Source organism: Heterodontus francisci, chromosome 12 (genome assembly GCF_036365525.1).
Source record: "Heterodontus francisci isolate sHetFra1 chromosome 12, sHetFra1.hap1, whole genome shotgun sequence".
NCBI lineage: Eukaryota > Metazoa > Chordata > Chondrichthyes > Heterodontiformes > Heterodontidae > Heterodontus > Heterodontus francisci.
The window spans coordinates 20,373,020-20,392,077 of record NC_090382.1 but is presented as its reverse complement, the minus strand read 5'-3'; the positions used below and the strand labels follow the sequence as shown (position 1 = coordinate 20,392,077).

General features: G+C 46.7%; 1 protein-coding gene across 1 annotated transcript in view; it reads right to left on the bottom strand.

Moving 5' to 3' along the window:
• The window catches only part of LOC137375769 (E3 ubiquitin/ISG15 ligase TRIM25-like), a 67,611-nt gene that overhangs the window by 22,170 nt on the left and 26,383 nt on the right, over nucleotides 1-19,058 (bottom strand). Inside the window, exon 5 of the mRNA XM_068043172.1 lies at nucleotides 12,191-12,324. Coding sequence (XP_067899273.1) covers nucleotides 12,191-12,324 — 134 coding nt within the window. The remainder of the gene's footprint in view (nucleotides 1-12,190; nucleotides 12,325-19,058) is intronic.

Sequence of the window (19,058 nt, the reverse complement as noted above, 5' to 3'; positions counted from 1 at the left end):
AGTGGCTCAGAAGGGAAGGGGGGAGAATAGGAGAGCGATAGTGATAGGAGATTCAATGGTTAAAGTAACAGACAGGAGATTCTGTGGTCGCGAACGAGACTCCCGGATGGTATGTTGCCTCCCGGGTGCCAGGGTCAGGGATGTCTCGGATCGAGTCTACAGGATTCTTAAGGGGGAGGGGGAGCAGCCAGAGGTCGTGGTACATATCGGTACCAATGACATAGCTAGGAAAAGGGATGAGGATCTGAAAAGCGAATATAGGGAGTTAGGTTGGAAGCTAAAAGGCAGGACGAGCAGGATAGTAATCTCAGGATTGATACCGGTGCCACGTGCTAGTGAGGCTAGAAACAGAGAGCGAGTGCAGCTGAACATGTGGCTACAGAACTGGTGTAGGAGGGAGGGATTCAGATATGTGGATCATTGGGATACCTTCTGGGGAAGGTGGGACCTGTACAAGAGGGACGGGTTGCATCTGAACTGGAGGGGCACCAATATCCTGGGTGGGAGGTTTGCTAGAGCTCTTCGGGAGGGTTTAAACTAGTTTGGCAGGGGGATGGGAACCGGAGCTACGGATCAGTGGATGGGGTAGCTGTTGAACAAGCAGATACCGAGTGCAGAGAGTCTGTGAGGAAGGTTAGCCAATTGATACGACAAAGTTGCAGCCAGTATGATGGGTTGAAGTGTGTCTATTGTAACACAAGAAGTGTCAGGAATAAGGGTGATGAACTTAGAGCATGGATCAGTACTTGGAGCTACGATGTTGTGGCCATTACAGAGACGTGGATATCACAGGGGCAGGAATGGATGTTGGATGTTCCGGGGTTCAGATGCTTCAAAAGGAATAGGGAGGGAGGTAAAAGAGATGGGGGAGTGGCATTGCTAATCAGGGATAGTATCACAGCTGCAGAAAGGGAGGTCATTGAGGAGGGTTTGTCTACTGAGTCATTATGGGTGGAAGTCAGAAACAGGAAAGGAGCGATCACTTTGTTGGGAGTTTTCTATAGACCCCCCAATAGCAACAGAGACATGGAGGAACAGATTGGGAGGCAGATTTTGGAAAGGTGCAGAAGTAACAGGGTTGTTGTCATGGGTGACTTCAACTTCCCTAATATTGATTGGAACCTCCTTCGTGCAAATAGTTTGGATGGAGCAGTTTTTGTCAGGTGTGTCCAGGAAGGTTTCCTGACTCAATATATAGATAGGCCGACTAGAGGGGAGGCTATGTTGGACTTGGTGCTTGGCAACGAACCAGGCCAGGTGGCAGATCTCTCGGTGGGTGAGCATTTCGGTGATAGTGATCACAACTCCCTGACCTTTACTATAGTCATGGAGAGGGACAGGAGCAGATGGGATGGGAAAATATTTAATTGGGGGAGGGGAAATTACAATGCTATTAGGCAGGAACTGGGGAGCCTTAATTGGGAACAGATGTTCTCAGGGAAATGCACGACAGAAATGTGGAGGTTGTTTAGGGAGCACTTGCTGCGACTGCTGGATAGGTTTGTCCCGATGAGGCAAGGAAGGGATGGTAGGGTGAAGGAACCTTGGATGACAAGAGATGTGGAACAGCTAGTCAAGAGGAAACAGGAAGCTTACTTAAGGTTGAGGAAGCAAGGATCAGACAGGGCTCTAGAGGGTTACAAGGTAGCCAGGAAGGAACTGAAGAATGGACTTAGGAGAGCTAGAAGAGGACATGAAAAAGTCTTGGCGGGCAGGATTAAGGAAAATCCCAAGGCGTTCTACACTTATGTGAGGAACAAGAGGATGGCCAGAGTGAGGGTAGGGCCGATCAGGGATAGTGTAGGGAACTTGTGCCTGGAGTTGGAGGAGGTAGGGGAGCTCCTAAGTAAATACTTTGCTTCAGTATTCACTAGTGAGAGGGACCTGGGTCGTTTGTGAGGACAGCATGGAACAGGCTGATATGCTCGAACAGGGTGAGGTTAAGAGGGAGGATGTGCTGGAAATTTTGAATGATATGAGGACAGATAAGTCCCCGGGGCCAGACGGGATATACCCAAGGATATTACGGGAAGCGAGGGAAGAGATTGCCGCGCCTTTGGCGATGATCTTTGCGTCCTCACTGTCCACTGGAGTAGTACCAGATGATTGGAGGGTGGCAAATGTTATTCCCTTGTTCAAGAAAGGGAATAGGGATAACCCTGGGAATTATAGACCAGTCAGTCTTGTGTCGGTAGTGGGCAAATTATTGGAGAGGATTCTGAGAGACAGGATTTATGATTATTTGGAAAAGCATGGTTTGATTAGAGACAGTCAGCATGGCTTTGTGAGGGGCAGGTCATGCCTCACAAGCCTTATTGAATTCTTTGAAGATGTGACAAAACAAATTGATGAAGGAAGAGTAGTGGATGCAGTGTATATGGATTTTAGCAAGGAGTTTGATAAGGTTCCCCACGGTAGGCTCATTCAGAAAGTAAGGAGGCATGGCATTCAGGGAAAGTTGGCTGTTTGGATACAAAATTGGCTGGCCCATAGAAGACAGAGGGTGGTAGTAGATAGAAAGTATTCAGCCTGGAGCTCGGTGACCAGAGGTGTTCCGCAGGGATCTGTTCTGGGACCTCTGCTCTTTGTGATTTTTATAAATGACTTGGATGAGGAAGTGGAAGGCTGGGTTAGCAAGTTTGCCGATGACACCAAGATTGCTGGTGTTGTGGATAGTGTGGAAGGCTGTTGTAGGTTGCAACGGGACATTGACAGGATGCAGAGCTGGGCTGAGAAGTGGCAGATGGAGCTCAACCTGGAAAAGTGTGAAGTGATTCATTTTGGAAGGTCGAATTTGAATGCAGAATACAGGCTTAAAGACAGGATTCTTGGTAGTGTGGAGGAACAGAGGGATCTTGGGGTCCATGTCCATAGATCGCTCAAAGTTGCCACCCAAGTTGATAGGGTTGTTAAGAAGGCGTATGGTGTGTTGGCTTTCATTAACAGGGGGATTGAGTTTAAGAGCCGCGAGATTATGCTGCAGCTCTATAAGGCCCTAGGTCGACCACACTTGGAATATTATGTTCAGTTCTGGTCGCCTCATTATAGGAAGGATGTGGAAGCTTTAGAGAGGGTGCAGAAGAGATTTACCAGGATGCTGCCTGGACTGGAGGGCATGTCTTACGAAGAAAGATTGAGGGAGCTAGGGCTTTTCTCATTGGAGCGAAGAAGGATGAGAAGTGACTTGATAGAGAGGTACAAGATGATGAGAGGCATAGATAGAGTGGATAGCCAGAGACTTTTTCCCAGGGCAGAAAGGGCTATCACTAGGGGGCATAATTTTAAGGTGATTGGAGGAAGGTTTCGGGGAGATGTCAGAGGTAGGTTCTTTACACAGAGAGTGGTGGGTGTGTGGAATGCACTGCCAGCGGTGGGAGTAGAAGCAGATACATTAGGGACATTTAAGCGACTCTTGGATAGGTACATGGATGATAGTAGAATGAAGGGTAGGTAGGTAGTTTGATCTTAGAGTAGGTTAAAGGTTGGGCACAACATCGTAGGCCGAAGGGCCTGTACTGTGCTGTACTGTTCTATGTTCTCTGTTCTATGTTGACTCTGCCTGATTACCTGGAATTTTTCTCAGTGTCCTGCTATAACGTCTTTAATAATAGTTTCTAACATTTTGCCGATGATAGATGTTAAGCTAACTGACCTGTAGTTTCCTGCTTTCTGTCTTCCTCCCTTTTTGAATAAAGGAGTTACATTCAGTATTTTCCAATCTAATGAAATCTTCCCCGAATCTAGGGTATTTTGGAAAATTAAAACCAATGCATCAACTATCTCACTAGCCACTTCTTTTCAGACCTGAGGATGAAGTCCATTGGGACCCGAGGTCTTAACAGTCCGCAGCTCCAACAATTTGCTCAGTACCACTTCCCTGGTGATGGTAATTTTTTTGAGTTCCTCCCTCCCTTTTATTTCCTGATTTACAGCTATTTCTGGGATGTTATTTGTATCCTTGATAGTAAAGATCAATGCAAAATACTTGTTCAGTTCATCTGCCATCTCTTTACTTTCCATGATTAATTCTCCAGACTCACTTTCTATAGGACCAACTTTTTTTAACTCTTTATAAAATATCTAAAAAAAACTCTTACTATCTGTTTTTATATTTCTAGCTAGCTTTCTCTCATACTCTAATATTTCCCTGCTTATTAATCTTTTATTCATTCTTTGCTGTTTTTTATATTCTGATCAATCTTCTGACCTGCCAGCATCTTTGTACAATTCAATGTTTTTTTCTTTAAGTTTGCTCCTATCTTTCACTTATTTAGTTAACCACAGATGGTGGGTCTTCCCTTTGGAATTTTTTTTTCTCGTTGGAATATGTCTATTCTGTGTATTCTGAAATATCCCCTTAAATGTCTGCCACTACATCTCTTTGACCTATCCCTTAACCTAATTAGCCAGTTCACTTTTGTTAGCTCTGCTTTCATGCTCTCATAATTGCCTTTATTTAAGTTTAAAATACTAGTCTTAGACCCACTCTTCTCTCCCTCAAACAATGTAAAATTCAATCATATTATGATCGCTGCTGCCTAGGGGCACCTTCACGATGAGGTCATTAATTGATCCTATCTCATTGCACAATACCGGGTCTAGTATAGCCTGCTCTCTTGCTGGCTCCAGAACATGTTGTTCTAAGAAACTATCCCAAAAACATTCGATGAAGTCCTCATCAAGGCTACCTTTACCTATCTGTTTTTTCCAGTCTATATGCAGCTTAAAATCCCCCATGAGTATTGCTGTACCTTTCTGACAAGCTCCCATTATTTCTTCCTTCTCCCTAGTCCTACCATGTGGTTACTGTTAGCAGGCCTGTACACCACTCCCACAAGTGACTTTTTGCCTTTATCATTTCTCAACTTGACCAAACCCCTTCTACAACCTGGTTTCCTGTACTGAGGTCATCCCTCTCTATTGTGCTAATACCATCATTAATTAACAGAGCCACCCCTCCACATTTTCCTAGCTTCTTGTCCTTTCTAAATGTCATGAACCCTTCAATAATCAGGTCCCAATCTATGTCATCCTTCAGTCACGTCTCTGTAATGGCTATCAGATCGTACCTATTTATTTCTATTTGCGCTGTCAGTTCATCTGTTTTGTTTCAAAGACCACATGCATTCAGATACAGAGCCTTTATTTATTTTTATTTTATTTAGAGATACAGCACTGAAACAGGCCCTTCGGCCCACCGAGTCTGTGCCGACCAACAACCACCCATTTATACTAACCCTACAGTAATCCCATATTCCCTACCACCTACCTATACTAGGGGCAATTTATAATGGCCAATTTACCTATCACCTGCAAGTCTTTGGCTGTGGGGGGAAACCGGAACACCTAACGAAAACCCACGCGGTCACAGGGAGAACTTGCAAACTCCACACAGGCAGTACCCAGAATTGAACCCGGGTCCCTGGAGCTGTGAGGCTGTGGTGCTAACCACTGCGCCACTGTGCCACCCTTTTGTCCTTTTTTTTTTAGTTTTGTCCTTTTATTATTTTTGTAACCTCTAGCCTTATCTGCTGATTTGCTGTCAGATTTGTACTCTCTGTTCCTTCCTATCAAGGTCTGTTTACCATTTCCCATATTGATACCTTTTTCTCTTGCCTTATTTCTATTCTTTCATTTATCACATCTTCCCAAATTTGATCTCTTGCCCCCTCATTGTTTACTTTAAAACCCTCTCTACTTCACCAATTATTTGGTTCACTAGAACACTAGTCCCAGCATGGTTCAGGTTTAGACCATCCCAACAGTACAGCCCCCACTTTCCCCAATACTCATGCCAGTGCCCCATGACCAGGAACCCACTTCTACCACACCAGTCTTTGTTCCATGCATTTGAGCCACATTGGCCCACTGTAGCAGCAGTGTGTACCATATACAAGATGTACTGCAGCAACTCGCCATGCCTCTTTCAATAGCACCTTACAAATCCACAACTTCTACCGCCTCCAAGTACAAGGACAGCAGACGCATGGGAACACCACCATCTGCAAGTTCCCCTCCACACCACACACCATTCTGACTTGGAACTATATCGCCGTTCCGTCACTGTCACTGGATCAAAATTCTGGAACTCCCTCCCTAACAGCACTGTGAGTGTATCTGCTGCAGTTGGACTGCAGCAGTTCAAGAAAGAAGCTTACTACCACCTTTTCAAGGGCAACAAATGCTGGCCTTGCCATCCACATTACATGAAATGAATAAAATAAAAATTCTCTGTTAGTCTGACCCCACCTTACCATTTCTTACTCTGGTACTTTCTGTTTCCTCCAATACTTTGTGAATCTTGTTTCCTTTTGTAATGCTACATCCTGGTTCCCATCCCCCTGCCAAATTAATTTAAACCAAACAAACCACCCCGTCAGGATATTGGTCTCGGCTCTGTTGAGGTGCAACCCGTCCAGACCGGACAGGTCTCACTTCCCCCAGAACTGGTCCCAAAACCTCAGGTGTCTAAAACCCTCCCTCCTGCACTATCTCTCCATTCACACATTCATCTGCTTTACGCTTCTATTTCTTTACTCTCTTGCATGTGGCACTGGGAGTAATAAGGAGATTGCTACCTTTGAAGTCTGGCTTGTTAATTTTTTTCCTAGCTCTCTAAACTCTACCTGCAGGACCTCATCCCTCTTTGTACCTATCTTGTTGGTACCTATATGGACCATGATCTCTGGATGTTCACTCTCTGCCCTTCAGAGTCCTCTGCAGCCACTCAGTGACATCCTTGACCCTGCCATGGAGGCAACATATCATCCTGGAATCATATCTGCAGCCGCAGAAACACTCCTCTGTCCCCCTATCTATTGAATCCCCAATCACGATTGCTTTTCTAATCTTCCTCCACCCACCCTGTACAGCTGAACCACTGGCTGTACTCCTCAGCGGAATCATCACCGTCACCAGTATTCAAAACTAAACATTGGTTAGAGAGTGGGATGCAATCGGAGGTTTCCACACTACTTGCTTGTTCCATACTGTCTGTCTGTCAGCCACCCAATCCCTCTCTGCCTGAACTCTCTTCAGCTGCGGGATGACCACCTGCTGAAACATGTCATCCACATTGCTCCCAGCCTTGTGGGTGCACCATAGCGACATCAACTGCTACTCAACCTCCAAAACATGGAGCTCAGTCTTCTCCAGCTGACGACACTTGCTGCATCTGTGAAGTTCTCACATGGCACAGGATATGCACAGGCACAGGGACTGAGGTGCCCTGCCTTGCCTCAATAATATAACTCCTAACTAAATTTAACAAATATAAACTAAACAGAATGTAACAGACGGGGAGGGTATTAAAGAGATTGGAACAGAAAGGGAAAAAAGGAAAGAAAGACATGCATTTCTGTTGTGCCTTTCATGAACACTGGATGTCCCAAAGTGCTTTACAGTCAATGAAGTGCTTTATTAATTAAGGAAAGACAGCATGGATTTCTTAAGGGAAAATCATGTTTAACTAACTTTCTGCAGTCTTTTGAGGAAATAACAGAGAGGGTTGATGAGGGCAATGCTGTTGATGTGGTGTATATGGACTTTCAAAAGGCATTTGATACAGTGCCACACAACAGACTTGTGAGCAAATGTGTAGCTCATGGAATAAAAGTGACAGTAGCAACATGGTACAAAATTGGCTGAGTGACATGAAACAAAGAGTAGTGGTTAATGGATGTTTTTCAAGCTGGAGGAAGCTTTGTAGTGGAGTTCCCCTGGGATCAGTGTTGGGACCCTTGCTTTTCCTGATATATATTAATGACCTAGACCTTGGTGTACAGGGCACAATTTCAAGTTTGCAGATGATACGAAACTTGGAAGCATTGTGAAGTGTGAGGAGGATAATGTAGAACTTCAAAAGGACATAGACAAGTTGGTGGAATGGGCAGACAGGTGGTTGATGAAGTTCAATGCAGAGAAATGTGAAGTGATTCATTTTGGTAGGAAGAACATGGAGAGACAATATAGAATTAACGGCACAATTCTAAAGTGGGTGCAGGAGCAGAGGGACCTGGGTGTATATGTGCATAAGCCATTGAAGGTGGCAGGACAGGTTGAGAGCACGGTTAATAAAGCATACAGTATCCTGGGCTTTATTAATTGGGGCTCAGAGTACAGGAGCAAGGAAGTTATGTTGAACTTGTGTAAGACATTAGTTCGGTCTCAGCTGAAGTGTTGCGTCCAATTCTGGGAACAGCACTTTAGGAAAGACATTGGAGACAGTACAGAAGAGATTCACAAGAATGATTCCAGGGATGAGCAATTTCAGTAATGAAGATAGATTGGAGAAGTTAGGACTGTTTTCCTTGGAGAAGAGAAGGCTGAGAGGTGATTTGATAGAGGAATTCAAAATCATGAGGGGCCCAGACAAAGTAGATGGAGAGAAACTGTTCCCACTTGCAAAATGATCGAGAATAAGAGAGCACAGATCTGAATTATTTGGTAACAGAAGCAATAGTGACATGAGGAAAAACTTTTTCATGAGGCAAGTGGTTAAGGTCTGGAATGCACTGACTGCCAATGTAGTGGAGGCAGGTTCAATTGAAGAATTCAAAAGGGATTTAGACTGTTATATGAAAAAGAAGAATGTGCAGAGTTATGGGGAAAAGGCAGGAAAATGGAATTGAGGTAACTGCTCCTTCAGAGAGCCAGTGCGGACACGATGGGCCGAATGGCCTCCTTCTGCACTGTAATGATTCTGTGATTCTATTAAAGTATAGTCACTGATGTAATGTAGGAAACACAGCAGTCAATTTGTGCACAGCAAGCTCCCACAAACAGGAATGTGATTATGACCAGATAATCGATTTTTGTGATATTCGTTGAGAGATAAATATTGTCCAGGACACTGGGGAGAACTCCTCTATTCCTAAGGAGAGTGTTAAAGAGAATGCTATGCTTAAGTTATACAGGGCACTGTGAGACCGCATCTCGAATACTGTGTGCAGTTTTGGAGGTTTACTAGACTGATACCTGTATGAGCAGGTTGTCTTACGAGGAAAGATTGGACAGACTGGGCTTGTTTTCACTGGAGTTTAGAAGAGTGAAGGGAGACTTAATTGAAGTATATAATATCCTGAATGGTCTTGACAGGGTGGATGTGGAAAGGATGTTTCCTTTTGTGGGGGAGTCCAGAACTAGAGGGCACTGTATTAAAATTAGGGGTCACCCATTTTGGACAGAAATAAGGAGAAATGTTTTTTCTCTCAGAGGGTTGTGTGACTTTGGAACTCTCTGCCTCAGAAGGTGGTGGAGGCGGGGCCATTGAATATTTTGAAGCCGGAAGTAGATAGATTCTTGTTAGGCAAGGAATCAAAGGTTATCAGGGATAGATGGGAGTGTGGAATTCAAAACACAAACAGATCAGCTATGGGAACATAGGAACATAGGAAGATAGGAACAGGAGCAGGCCATTCAGCCCCTCGAGCTTGTCCCACCATTCAATTAGATCATGGCTGATCCGCAGCCTAACTCCATATACCTGCCTTTGGCCCATATCCCTTAATATCTTTGCTTAACAAAAATCTAACTATCTCAGATTTAAAATGAACAACTGTTTTAGCTTCAACTGCTGTTAGTGGGAGAGAGTTCCAAACCTCTACCACCCTTTGCATGAAGAAGTGCTTCCTAACATCTCTCCTGAATGGTCTTCTCCTAATTTTTAGACTATGCCCCCTAGTTTTAGAATCTCCAACCAGTGGAAATAGTTTATCTTTATCTAGCCTGTCTTTTCCTGTTAATATCTTGAAGACTTCAATCATATCACCCCTTAACCTTCTAAATTCTAGTGAAAACAGGCCTAATTTGTGTAATCTCTCCTCGTAACTTAACCCCTGTAGTCCAGGCATCATTCTTGTAAACCTACGTTGCACTCCCTCCAAGGCCAATATATCCTTCCTAAGGTGTGGTGTCCAGAACTGCTCACAGCACTCCAAGTGGGGTCTAACCAGGGTTTTGTACAGCTGCAGCATAACCTCTGTGTCTTTATACTCCAATCCTCTAGATATAAAGGCTAGCATTCCATTAGCCTTTTTGATTATTTTCTGCACTTGCTCGTGGCATTTTAAAGATCTATGCACCTGAACCCCCAAGTCTCTTTGGACATCCACTGTACTTAACCTCTTCCCATTTAGAAAGTACCCTGCTCTATCCTTTTTTGGTCCAAAATGGATAATCTTACACTTGCCTGCATTGAAATCCATCTGTCACAGTTTTGCCCACTCACCTGGTCTGTTAATATCTCTTTACAATTTTATGCTATCATCTAGACTGTCTACAATGCGGCCTAACTTTGTATCAGCAAATTTGGATATATGACTTACTATGCCATCATCCAAGTCGTCAATGAATAATGTGAATAATTGAGGCCCCAACACAGATCTCTGCGGGACACCACTAGTCACATCCTGCCAATCGGAGTACTTACCCGTTATCCCCACTCTCTGTCACCTACTCCTCAACCAACTTCCTAACCATGTCAATCATTTGTCCTCAACTCTTTGGGCTTGTACCTTAGTTAACAATCTCTTATGTGGGAATTTATCAAATGCCTTCTGGAAGTCCACAGAAATAACATCCCTAGACATTCCCCCGTCCACTACCTTAGTCACCTCTTCAAAAAATTCAATGAGATTTGTCAGGCATGACGTTCCCGTCATGAATACATGTTGCCTGTCCCTGATTAACTGAAATTTTTCTAGGTGTTCAGTCACCCTATCCTTGATTATAGACTCCAGCAACTTGCCCACCACAGATGTCAGGCTAACTGGTCTGTAATTTCCTTGGTTCCCTCCTTTCACTCTTAAAAAATGGAGTGTCATGTGCAACTTTCCAATCCAGAGGGACCACTCCTGAATCTAGGGAACTCTGAAAGACTATAGTTAGGGCATCTACAATAGGATCCCCTACTTCCTTCGACACCCTTGGATGGAAAACGTCAGGTCCTGGGGATTTCTCACTCTTTAGTTCCATTAATTTCCTTGTTACTGATGTTTTACTTATTGAATGGTACAGCAGGCTCGAGGGTCCGAATGACCTACTTCTGCTCTTAATCCGTAAATTTGTATGCTCGTAAGTGTCTGTATGGCAGAGTGTGTGTGTGTCTGTGTGTGTGTCTCTGTGGGAGGACGTATGCATCTCTGGCAGAGTGCAGGTGTCTGTATGGCAGAGTGTGTGTGTCTGTCTGGCTTGGTGTGTGTCTATGTGGCAGACAGTGTGTGTTTGTGTGACAGGGTGTTGTGTGTCTCTGTGGCAGGGTAATTATGTCTACGGGTGTCTTTGACAGTGAGTGTGCATCTGTGTGTGTTTCTTTTCTGAACCTGTCCCATTTAGCACAGTAGTAGTAGTACCACATAATAGGATGGAGGGTATCCTCAGTGTGAAAATGGGATTTTGTCTCCTCAAGGACTGTGCAGTAGCCACTCCTACCAGTACTGTCATGGACAGATGCATCTATAACAGGTAGACTGGTGAGGACAAGGTCAAGTAAGTTCTCTCCACATGCCCTATCTGGCAAATATGTCCTTCAGGATTCACAGAACTCAGTCAGTAATGATGGACATTGAAATCTCCCATCCAGAGTCCATTCCAAACCCGTGACCTCTACCACCTAGAAGGACAAGGGCAGCAAATGCATGGTAAAGATTAAAGTTCATGAACTTTGGTGGGGGGGGGGGGGGGGAAGGTCAGATGCACAAGTTAAATATTTTGGTAAGGAGAGGGCAAGGAATTAGATCTATGGTTGTTGACGGTGGGGGGAGGGGGTGTCGGGAGAGGGGCAAGATCAAATAATTTAACTTTTTAAAAAACAAATCTCCTTTAAATCTTTAAATGGCACAATTGTGATTGAAGCCCTTTAAAAATGGCATCAGCGCCTGCACAAAAGCAGCTGACGTCACTGCCGGGATCGGACTACGCACCCCCTCCTTGTCATTGCGGGGGTGGGGGGGGCGGGCAGTCCACCTTGGCCACTGAACTGAGCCGCTATGTTTAATATCACGGTGGTTCCACGAAGTGCGGCCCACACCTGCAGGCTGCCGTTGTTTACTCCCACCGCCAGAAGTGTAAATTTCAGCCCTCTGTGTCTTTGTCAGTTACCGAATTATTTTGGATATTCCCAGCTGTCTGAACACAACTAACCCGACCTGCTCTCAGTCCCTTATCATGGAGAAAAGCTGCACGTTCTTACTGATGATTCCCAATATGTCTGAGTGATACTTTTCACATCCATTCAGCCTCTTCTGGATAAGTTGGGATATATTGGACAGGTTCAGGGTGAGTGCTGGAACATCTGGGTCTGTCACTCTCTGAGTCTCAGTCACTCTGTAATGAAAGAGGAGAGAATGTTTTTATCAGTGGGGACATTTCAGATCAGAAACCCAAAGGGGAACGAGTGATCAGTGCAACAACCTGCACCACTTCTAATGCTCGTACTGACATCCCGCAGCAACCATCCTGAAAATGGCAGAATCCCGGGATTTACAGTCTCCTTGTCTCCACACATGCAGTGGGATCCTGGTTTGTTGCCACTTCAGCTCAGTTTGTGGTTTTCAAAGCCGTCTGTGTTCAGTCCATTTTCTCCTTCCATTAATAATAAACATTACATTGAAACAGTGACTCCAGTTTGTTACGATCAAGGTGGGAGTAATTCAGTCTCACTACTCCACAGGTCATAGCATATCAAAATGAAGTTTCCCAACTACCAGCCAAACTAAACACTTTATTTGTCCCCCAGATTCCTTTTGGGCCTCCTTATCTCGAGAGACAATGGATACGCGCCTGGAGGTGGTCAGTGGTTTGTGAAGCAGCGCCTGGAGTGGCTATAAAGGCCAATTCTGGAGTGACAGGCTCTTCCACAGGTGCTGCAGAGAAATTTGTTTGTTGGGGCTGTTGCACAGTTGGCTCTCCCCTTGCGCCTCTGTCTTTTTTCCTGCCAACTACTAAGTCTCTTCGACTCGCCACAATTTAGCCCTGTCTTTATGGCTGCCCGCCAGCTCTGGCGAATGCTGGCAACTGACTCCCACGACTTGTGATCAATGTCACACGATTTCATGTCGCGTTTGCAGACGTCTTTATAACGGAGACATGGACGGCCGGTGGGTCTGATACCAGTGGCGAGCTCGCTGTACAATGTGTCTTTGGGGATCCTGCCATCTTCCATGCGGCTCACATGGCCAAGCCATCTCAAGCGCCGCTGACTCAGTAGTGTGTATAAGCTGGGGATGTTGGCCGCTTCAAGGACTTCTGTGTTGGAGATATAGTCCTGCCACCTGATGCCAAGTATTCTCCGAAGGCAGCGAAGATGGAATGAATTGAGACGTCGCTCTTGGCTGGCATACGTTGTCCAGGCCTCGCTGCCGTAGAGCAAGGTACTGAGGACACAGGCCTGATACACTCGGACTTTTGTGTTCCGTGTCAGTGCGCCATTTTCCCACACTCTCTTGGCCAGTCTGAACATAGCAGTGGAAGCCTTACCCATGCGCTTGTTGATTTCTGCATCTAGAGACAGGTTACTGGTGATAGTTGAGCCTAGGTAGGTGAACTCTTGAACCACTTCCAGAGCGTGGTCGCCAATATTGATGGATGGAGCATTTCTGACATCCGGCCCCATGATGTTCGTTTTCTTGAGGCTGATGGTTAGGCCAAATTCATTGCAGGCAGACGCAAACCTGTCGATGAGACTCTGCAGGCATTCTTCAGTGTGAGATGTTAAAGCAGCATCGTCAGCAAAGAGGAGTTCTCTGATGAGGACTTTCCGTACTTTGGACTTCGCTCTTAGACGGGCAAGGTTGAACAACCTGCCCCCTGATCTTGTGTGGAGGAAAATTCCTTCTTCAGAGGATTTGAACGCATGTGAAAGCAGCAGGGAGAAGAAAATCCCAAAAAGTGTGGGTGCGAGAACACAGCCCTGTTTCACACCACTCAGGATAGGAAAGGGCTCTGATGAGGAGCCACCATGTTGAATTGTGCCTTTCATATTGTCATGGAATGAGGTGATGATACTTAGTAGCTTTGGTGGACATCCGATCTTTTCTAGTAGTCTGAAGAGACCACGTCTGCTGACGAGGTCAAAGGATTTGGTGAGATCAATGAAAGCAATGTAGAGGGGCATCTGTTGTTCACGGCATTTCTCCTGTATCTGACGAAGGGAGAACAGCATGTCAATAGTCGATCTCTCTGCACGAAAGCCACACTGTGCCTCAGGGTAGATGCGCTCGGCCAGCTTCTGGAGCCTGTTCCGAGCGACTCGAGCAAAGACTTTCCCCACTATGCTGAGCAGGGAGATTCCACGGTAGTTGTTGCAGTCACCGCGGTCACCTTTGTTTTTATAGAGGGTGATGATGTTGGCATCGCGCATGTCCTGGGGTACTGCTCCCTCGTCCCAGCACAGGCATAGCAGTTCATGTAGTGCTGAGAGTATAGCAGGCTTGGCACTCTTGATTATTTCAGGGGTAATGCTGTCCTTCCCAGGGGCTTTTCCGCTGGCTAGGGAATCAATGGCATCACTGAGTTCCGATTTGGTTGGCTGTATGTCCAGCTCATCCATGACTGGTAGAGGCTGGGCTGCATTGAGGGCAGTCTCAGTGACAGCATTCTCCCTGGAGTACAGTTCTAGGTAGTGCTCAACCCAGCGGTCCATCTGTTTGCGTTGGTCAGTGATTATGTCCCCCGATTTAGATTTGAGGGGGGTGATCTTCTTGATGGTTGGCCCAAGAGCTCTCTTCATGCCATCATACATTCCTCTGATGTTTCCGGTGTCTGAGGCCAGCTGAATATGACTGCATAGGTGTTGCCAGTAGTCGTTTGCGCAACGCCTAGCTGTTCTTTGTGCAGTACTTCTGGCTGCTTTAAGTGCTGCGGATGTTAAATCGCTGGGGGCTTTCTTGTAGTTCAAAAGTGCAATGCGCTTAGCGGCTATGACAGGTTCCAGCTCTTCATTATGAGATTGAAACCAGTCTGCATTTCTCTTCGCACCTTTGCCGTAGGTGGTCAAAGCTGACTCATAGATGGCGTCTCTGATGTGGGCCCACTTGGTCTCAGCATCCCCTGTGGGAGTGTTTTGAAGGGCTGTTACAAGTGAATTTAGAAATTTTTGTAACAGCTGTGGGTGAGAAATTCTGCTCGTGTTGATGCGCGGGTGGCCCTTCTGCTTGGAATGATGCAACCTCTTTGGTCTGAGTCTAACCTTGCTGCACACCAGGGAGTGGTCGGTGTCGCAGTCCGCACTGTGGAAGCTGCGTGTGATTTGAACACTGTTTAAGGCGGCTCGCCTTGTGACAATGAGGTCTAGCTGGTGCCAACGACGTGATCTTGGGTGCCTCCATGAAACCTGGTGACAGGGTTTAGTGTGAAAGAACGAGTTGGTGATGCAGAGGTTATGATAGGTACACAACTCAAGCAGTCTCTGCCCGTTCTCATTCATCCTTCCAACGCCATAGCGCCCAAGGCAGGAGGGCCATGAGTCATGGTCGGCCCCAACCCTGGCATTAAAGTCCCCCAGCAGGAATAGGTGTTCGGTGTTGGGGATGCTGCTAATGATGTTATGGAGTTGTTCATAGAACTGGTCTTTAGCTTCAGGTGCGGAACAGAGTGTTGGAGCATAGATGCTGAGTAGGTGTACTGGACCAGAGGTGGTGAGCAGTCGGATGGACAGTATGCGTTCCGAGCCATTTGAGGGAGGCTCTATCATGCTGAGCAAGGAGTTTCTGATGGCGAAGCCCACTCCATGCTGTCTTGGTTCTTCAGGATCCCTGCCCTGCCAGAAGAAGGTGTAGTCTTGCTCTGCTAGAGAGCCACTCGCGGGGAGGCGAGTCTCCTGAAGTGCTGCAATGTCCACATTGAGTCTACTGAGCTCGTTGTTAATGATGGCGGTCTTCCGAGAATCGTTGATTTGTGTAAGGTCTTCCGACAGGCCAGGACACATAGTTCTGACGTTCCAGCTTGCAAAGCGAAGGGCTGGTACCTTCTTTCCTTTTTTCATGTTGTTTGGTGCGGTGTATCAGTCCACCTTTCGGGCAATGACCCTGAGCTCCAAGCACCCATTGAAGCAGGCAGACTGTGGCGGGACAGAACCTTATTGACCGGGATTAAAGCACACCAAACCAGTTCTCTTTAAACAGTAACAACATTAACTGTTTATTAGAAAAAGAAATAATAAGTCTTAATTAATAATGATATAAACCTAAATATGTGAAAAGTTCCTTATTTCCTTATCCCTCATGTACACAGCCATTAGGCTGCGTTTTACTGGCCCCTCGACGCTGGGGGTCGCAGCACAGAGGCTGGTAAAATTCTGCGGTTAGAGGCCCGCCTCAACCCGCGATATGGAGAAGGGCCCGCCCAGTGGTGGAGGGACGCCAATTAGAATTTATCAACTATGTGGCATGGCATGGCATTTCCCATCTTGGCTAGTACTCTGCATACTGGAAGGGAGGAGGGGGGGGTGGGATTATAGGGGTCTCATTCTGCATACGGGATGGGAAGAGGGAGGGGAGGAAATTACAGGGTTCTCAGCTCTGCATTCTTAAAGGGAGGAGGGACGGGGTCTGGGATTACTGGAGGGAAAGCTCTGCAGGCATGAACAGAGGTACTGTGTACCCTCCCTCCGTAAACAGTGTACGCTCTGCGTTTGTTTGTGTGTGCGAAGGAGCAATGGCACTCGAGTCACCCTGTGTGTGGGGAGGGTGCCAGAAAGGGTAGGAACGTTAAAGTTATATGGATGGTGGGGACAATTGATTCAGCTGGTAGGATCTTGATGTGGTCATGCTGTGCCACTCTGTATGTTGGCCAAGATGGGAAATGCAATGCCACGCCACATAGTTGATCTATGAAAGCAGCTGATTTACCCGTCAACACCAATCCCTGCCCTGTTAGGAACCTTCAAATAAATAAAGGATTCAACTTAATTTATCACATGGAAATGGGGATGGCTTATCACACATTGTGTGATCCACTGCTCCTGAGGATCCGTATGTACCAGAGACAAAATCAACCAGCAGGTGCGGTCCATGTAGAGGCACCCGGTCGTGAGCAGCAGCCGTCAAGGGGAGCTCGTCGTTACGGTCGCCGTGCATCTACAGGCCTCACATGACATGTCATCGGATGTCAGAGCACCAGTTTCAGGGGCGGTTGAGCATGGAGAGAGGGTGGTGACACGTCTCTGTGCCCTGCTCAAAGATGACCTACAGCCCATGGGCTTCAGTGGACATCCTATGCCTGCAGTCTTCATAGTGGCAGCAGTTCTAAAGTTTGATGCCGATGCAGAATTTCAGGGGCCCACCGGAGACCTTTGCGGGGTCACACAGTCAGCAGTGCACCGCTGAATCAGGGAGGTCACCTATGCCCTGCACCAGAGGGCCAGTGGGTATGTCCGCTTCAGGACGGACTCTCACAGCCAGGCCCAGAGGGCCATTGGTTTCGGCACCATTGCCGGAGAACCATAGATTGTAATGTTCATAGACTGCCCCCATGTGGCTATCACGCCTCTCACCAGGCTACCACCTGCAGACGTCACCATTAAAGGAATCCTCTCAATATACTTGAAGTTGGTATGTGATCACTGGAACTGCTTCATGCAAATCTGTGCCCGCTTCTCAGGCAGCTGCCATGACTCCTGGGCCCTGCATCAGTCCCAGCTGCCACCGCCTTTCACTGAACTGATTCAGATGGAGGGGATGCTCCTTGGAGACAAAGGCTATCTCCTGCAACATGGCCCCCAACACTAGTGAGAGACCCTACCACTGCTGCAGAGGAGAGATACAATGACAGCCACTGAGAGTCACCACTGAGCAGGAGATCGGCATGCTGAAAGAGTGCTTCCAATGCCTAAATGGATAGGGTGATGCCCTGTACTATGGGCTCTTTTCTTCGTTGCTCACTGTGCTCTGTACAACTACACACCCAATAAGGGCCAGGCCTGGCCTGGCATGATGAGGAGAGACGTCAACAGGATTCCTCCTTGGACTATGAGGACGTTGTGGACCTACAACCTGAAAGGCGCATGGGAGAGCAGATGGCACCCAGACTCTGCATGCAGTGAGCTAGGGATGTACGGCAGTGGCTTATCAGACAAAGGCTGTCTGCTCCATAGGAACCAACATACGCTCTACAAGCCAGACATCACCCTCGCTCACCTGCTGTGCACCAGTCCACATCTGCAGCATCCCTGTATAAACCATTACAGGCAGCAGCTGACTGAGCCAATGTCCATGTCACTACATCCATGGAGATGTTCATGAGTAATGGTGGCATGGCAATGATGTTATTGAAATCGTTGGCTCTCCTGAAGGGCCACTGGTGCAAAGGTTTGTTCACACAGAGAAAAGGACACACATGTTGGTGAGGAACATTTAACAAAAGAAGTATTTACATTGCTGCGACACCGGTGCATTCCCATTTGTGTCAGTGTGTTCTCTTTAACGCTTGCGAGTGCCCCTTCTTGGTACAACCTCTGCACTAACAGCCTGACTGGAGGAAGACTGCTGGTCTGATTGCCTTTTGGCTGTGGATGACTTTGGCACTCGTACTCTGTGTGCACGAGGCCTAAAGAGCCCAGCTGGCTGGGGGAGTGCTCATTCATCCCCTCAGCACTGAACCCTCTGATGCCGGATAGCCCCACGGCTATTCACCTCCTCTGCCATCTCCAGCCAGGCTGCCTTGATCAGGCAGGAGGGCCTCTTCTTATCATCGCTGGTGAAAAGGGCCTCCAGCCTTCCCTTCACAGGCTGGAGGAGAGTGAGCAGGGAGGCTTTGCTGCACTGTGGGGCCACCCGAGAGCACCCCTCTGCCATCTTAGCTTTTGGTGTGGCCCTTTAAATGCAAAGGTGACTCCACCGTGTAACTGCTCGAACGTCTGGCTGCAAGGTTTGTCTTGCACATGTTTGAAAACCAATGCAGGACTAGTGAGGAAATTTGTGATGTCATGGTTTTACAACTATTACATATTGACACATGTTCACGAACACTTTGCTTCTGCAGCAGCTGATCATATTTATTGCTGTAATATTTTTAGTTGACAATGCAGCTAGAATACGAACATCTTTTCCTGTTTTTTAACT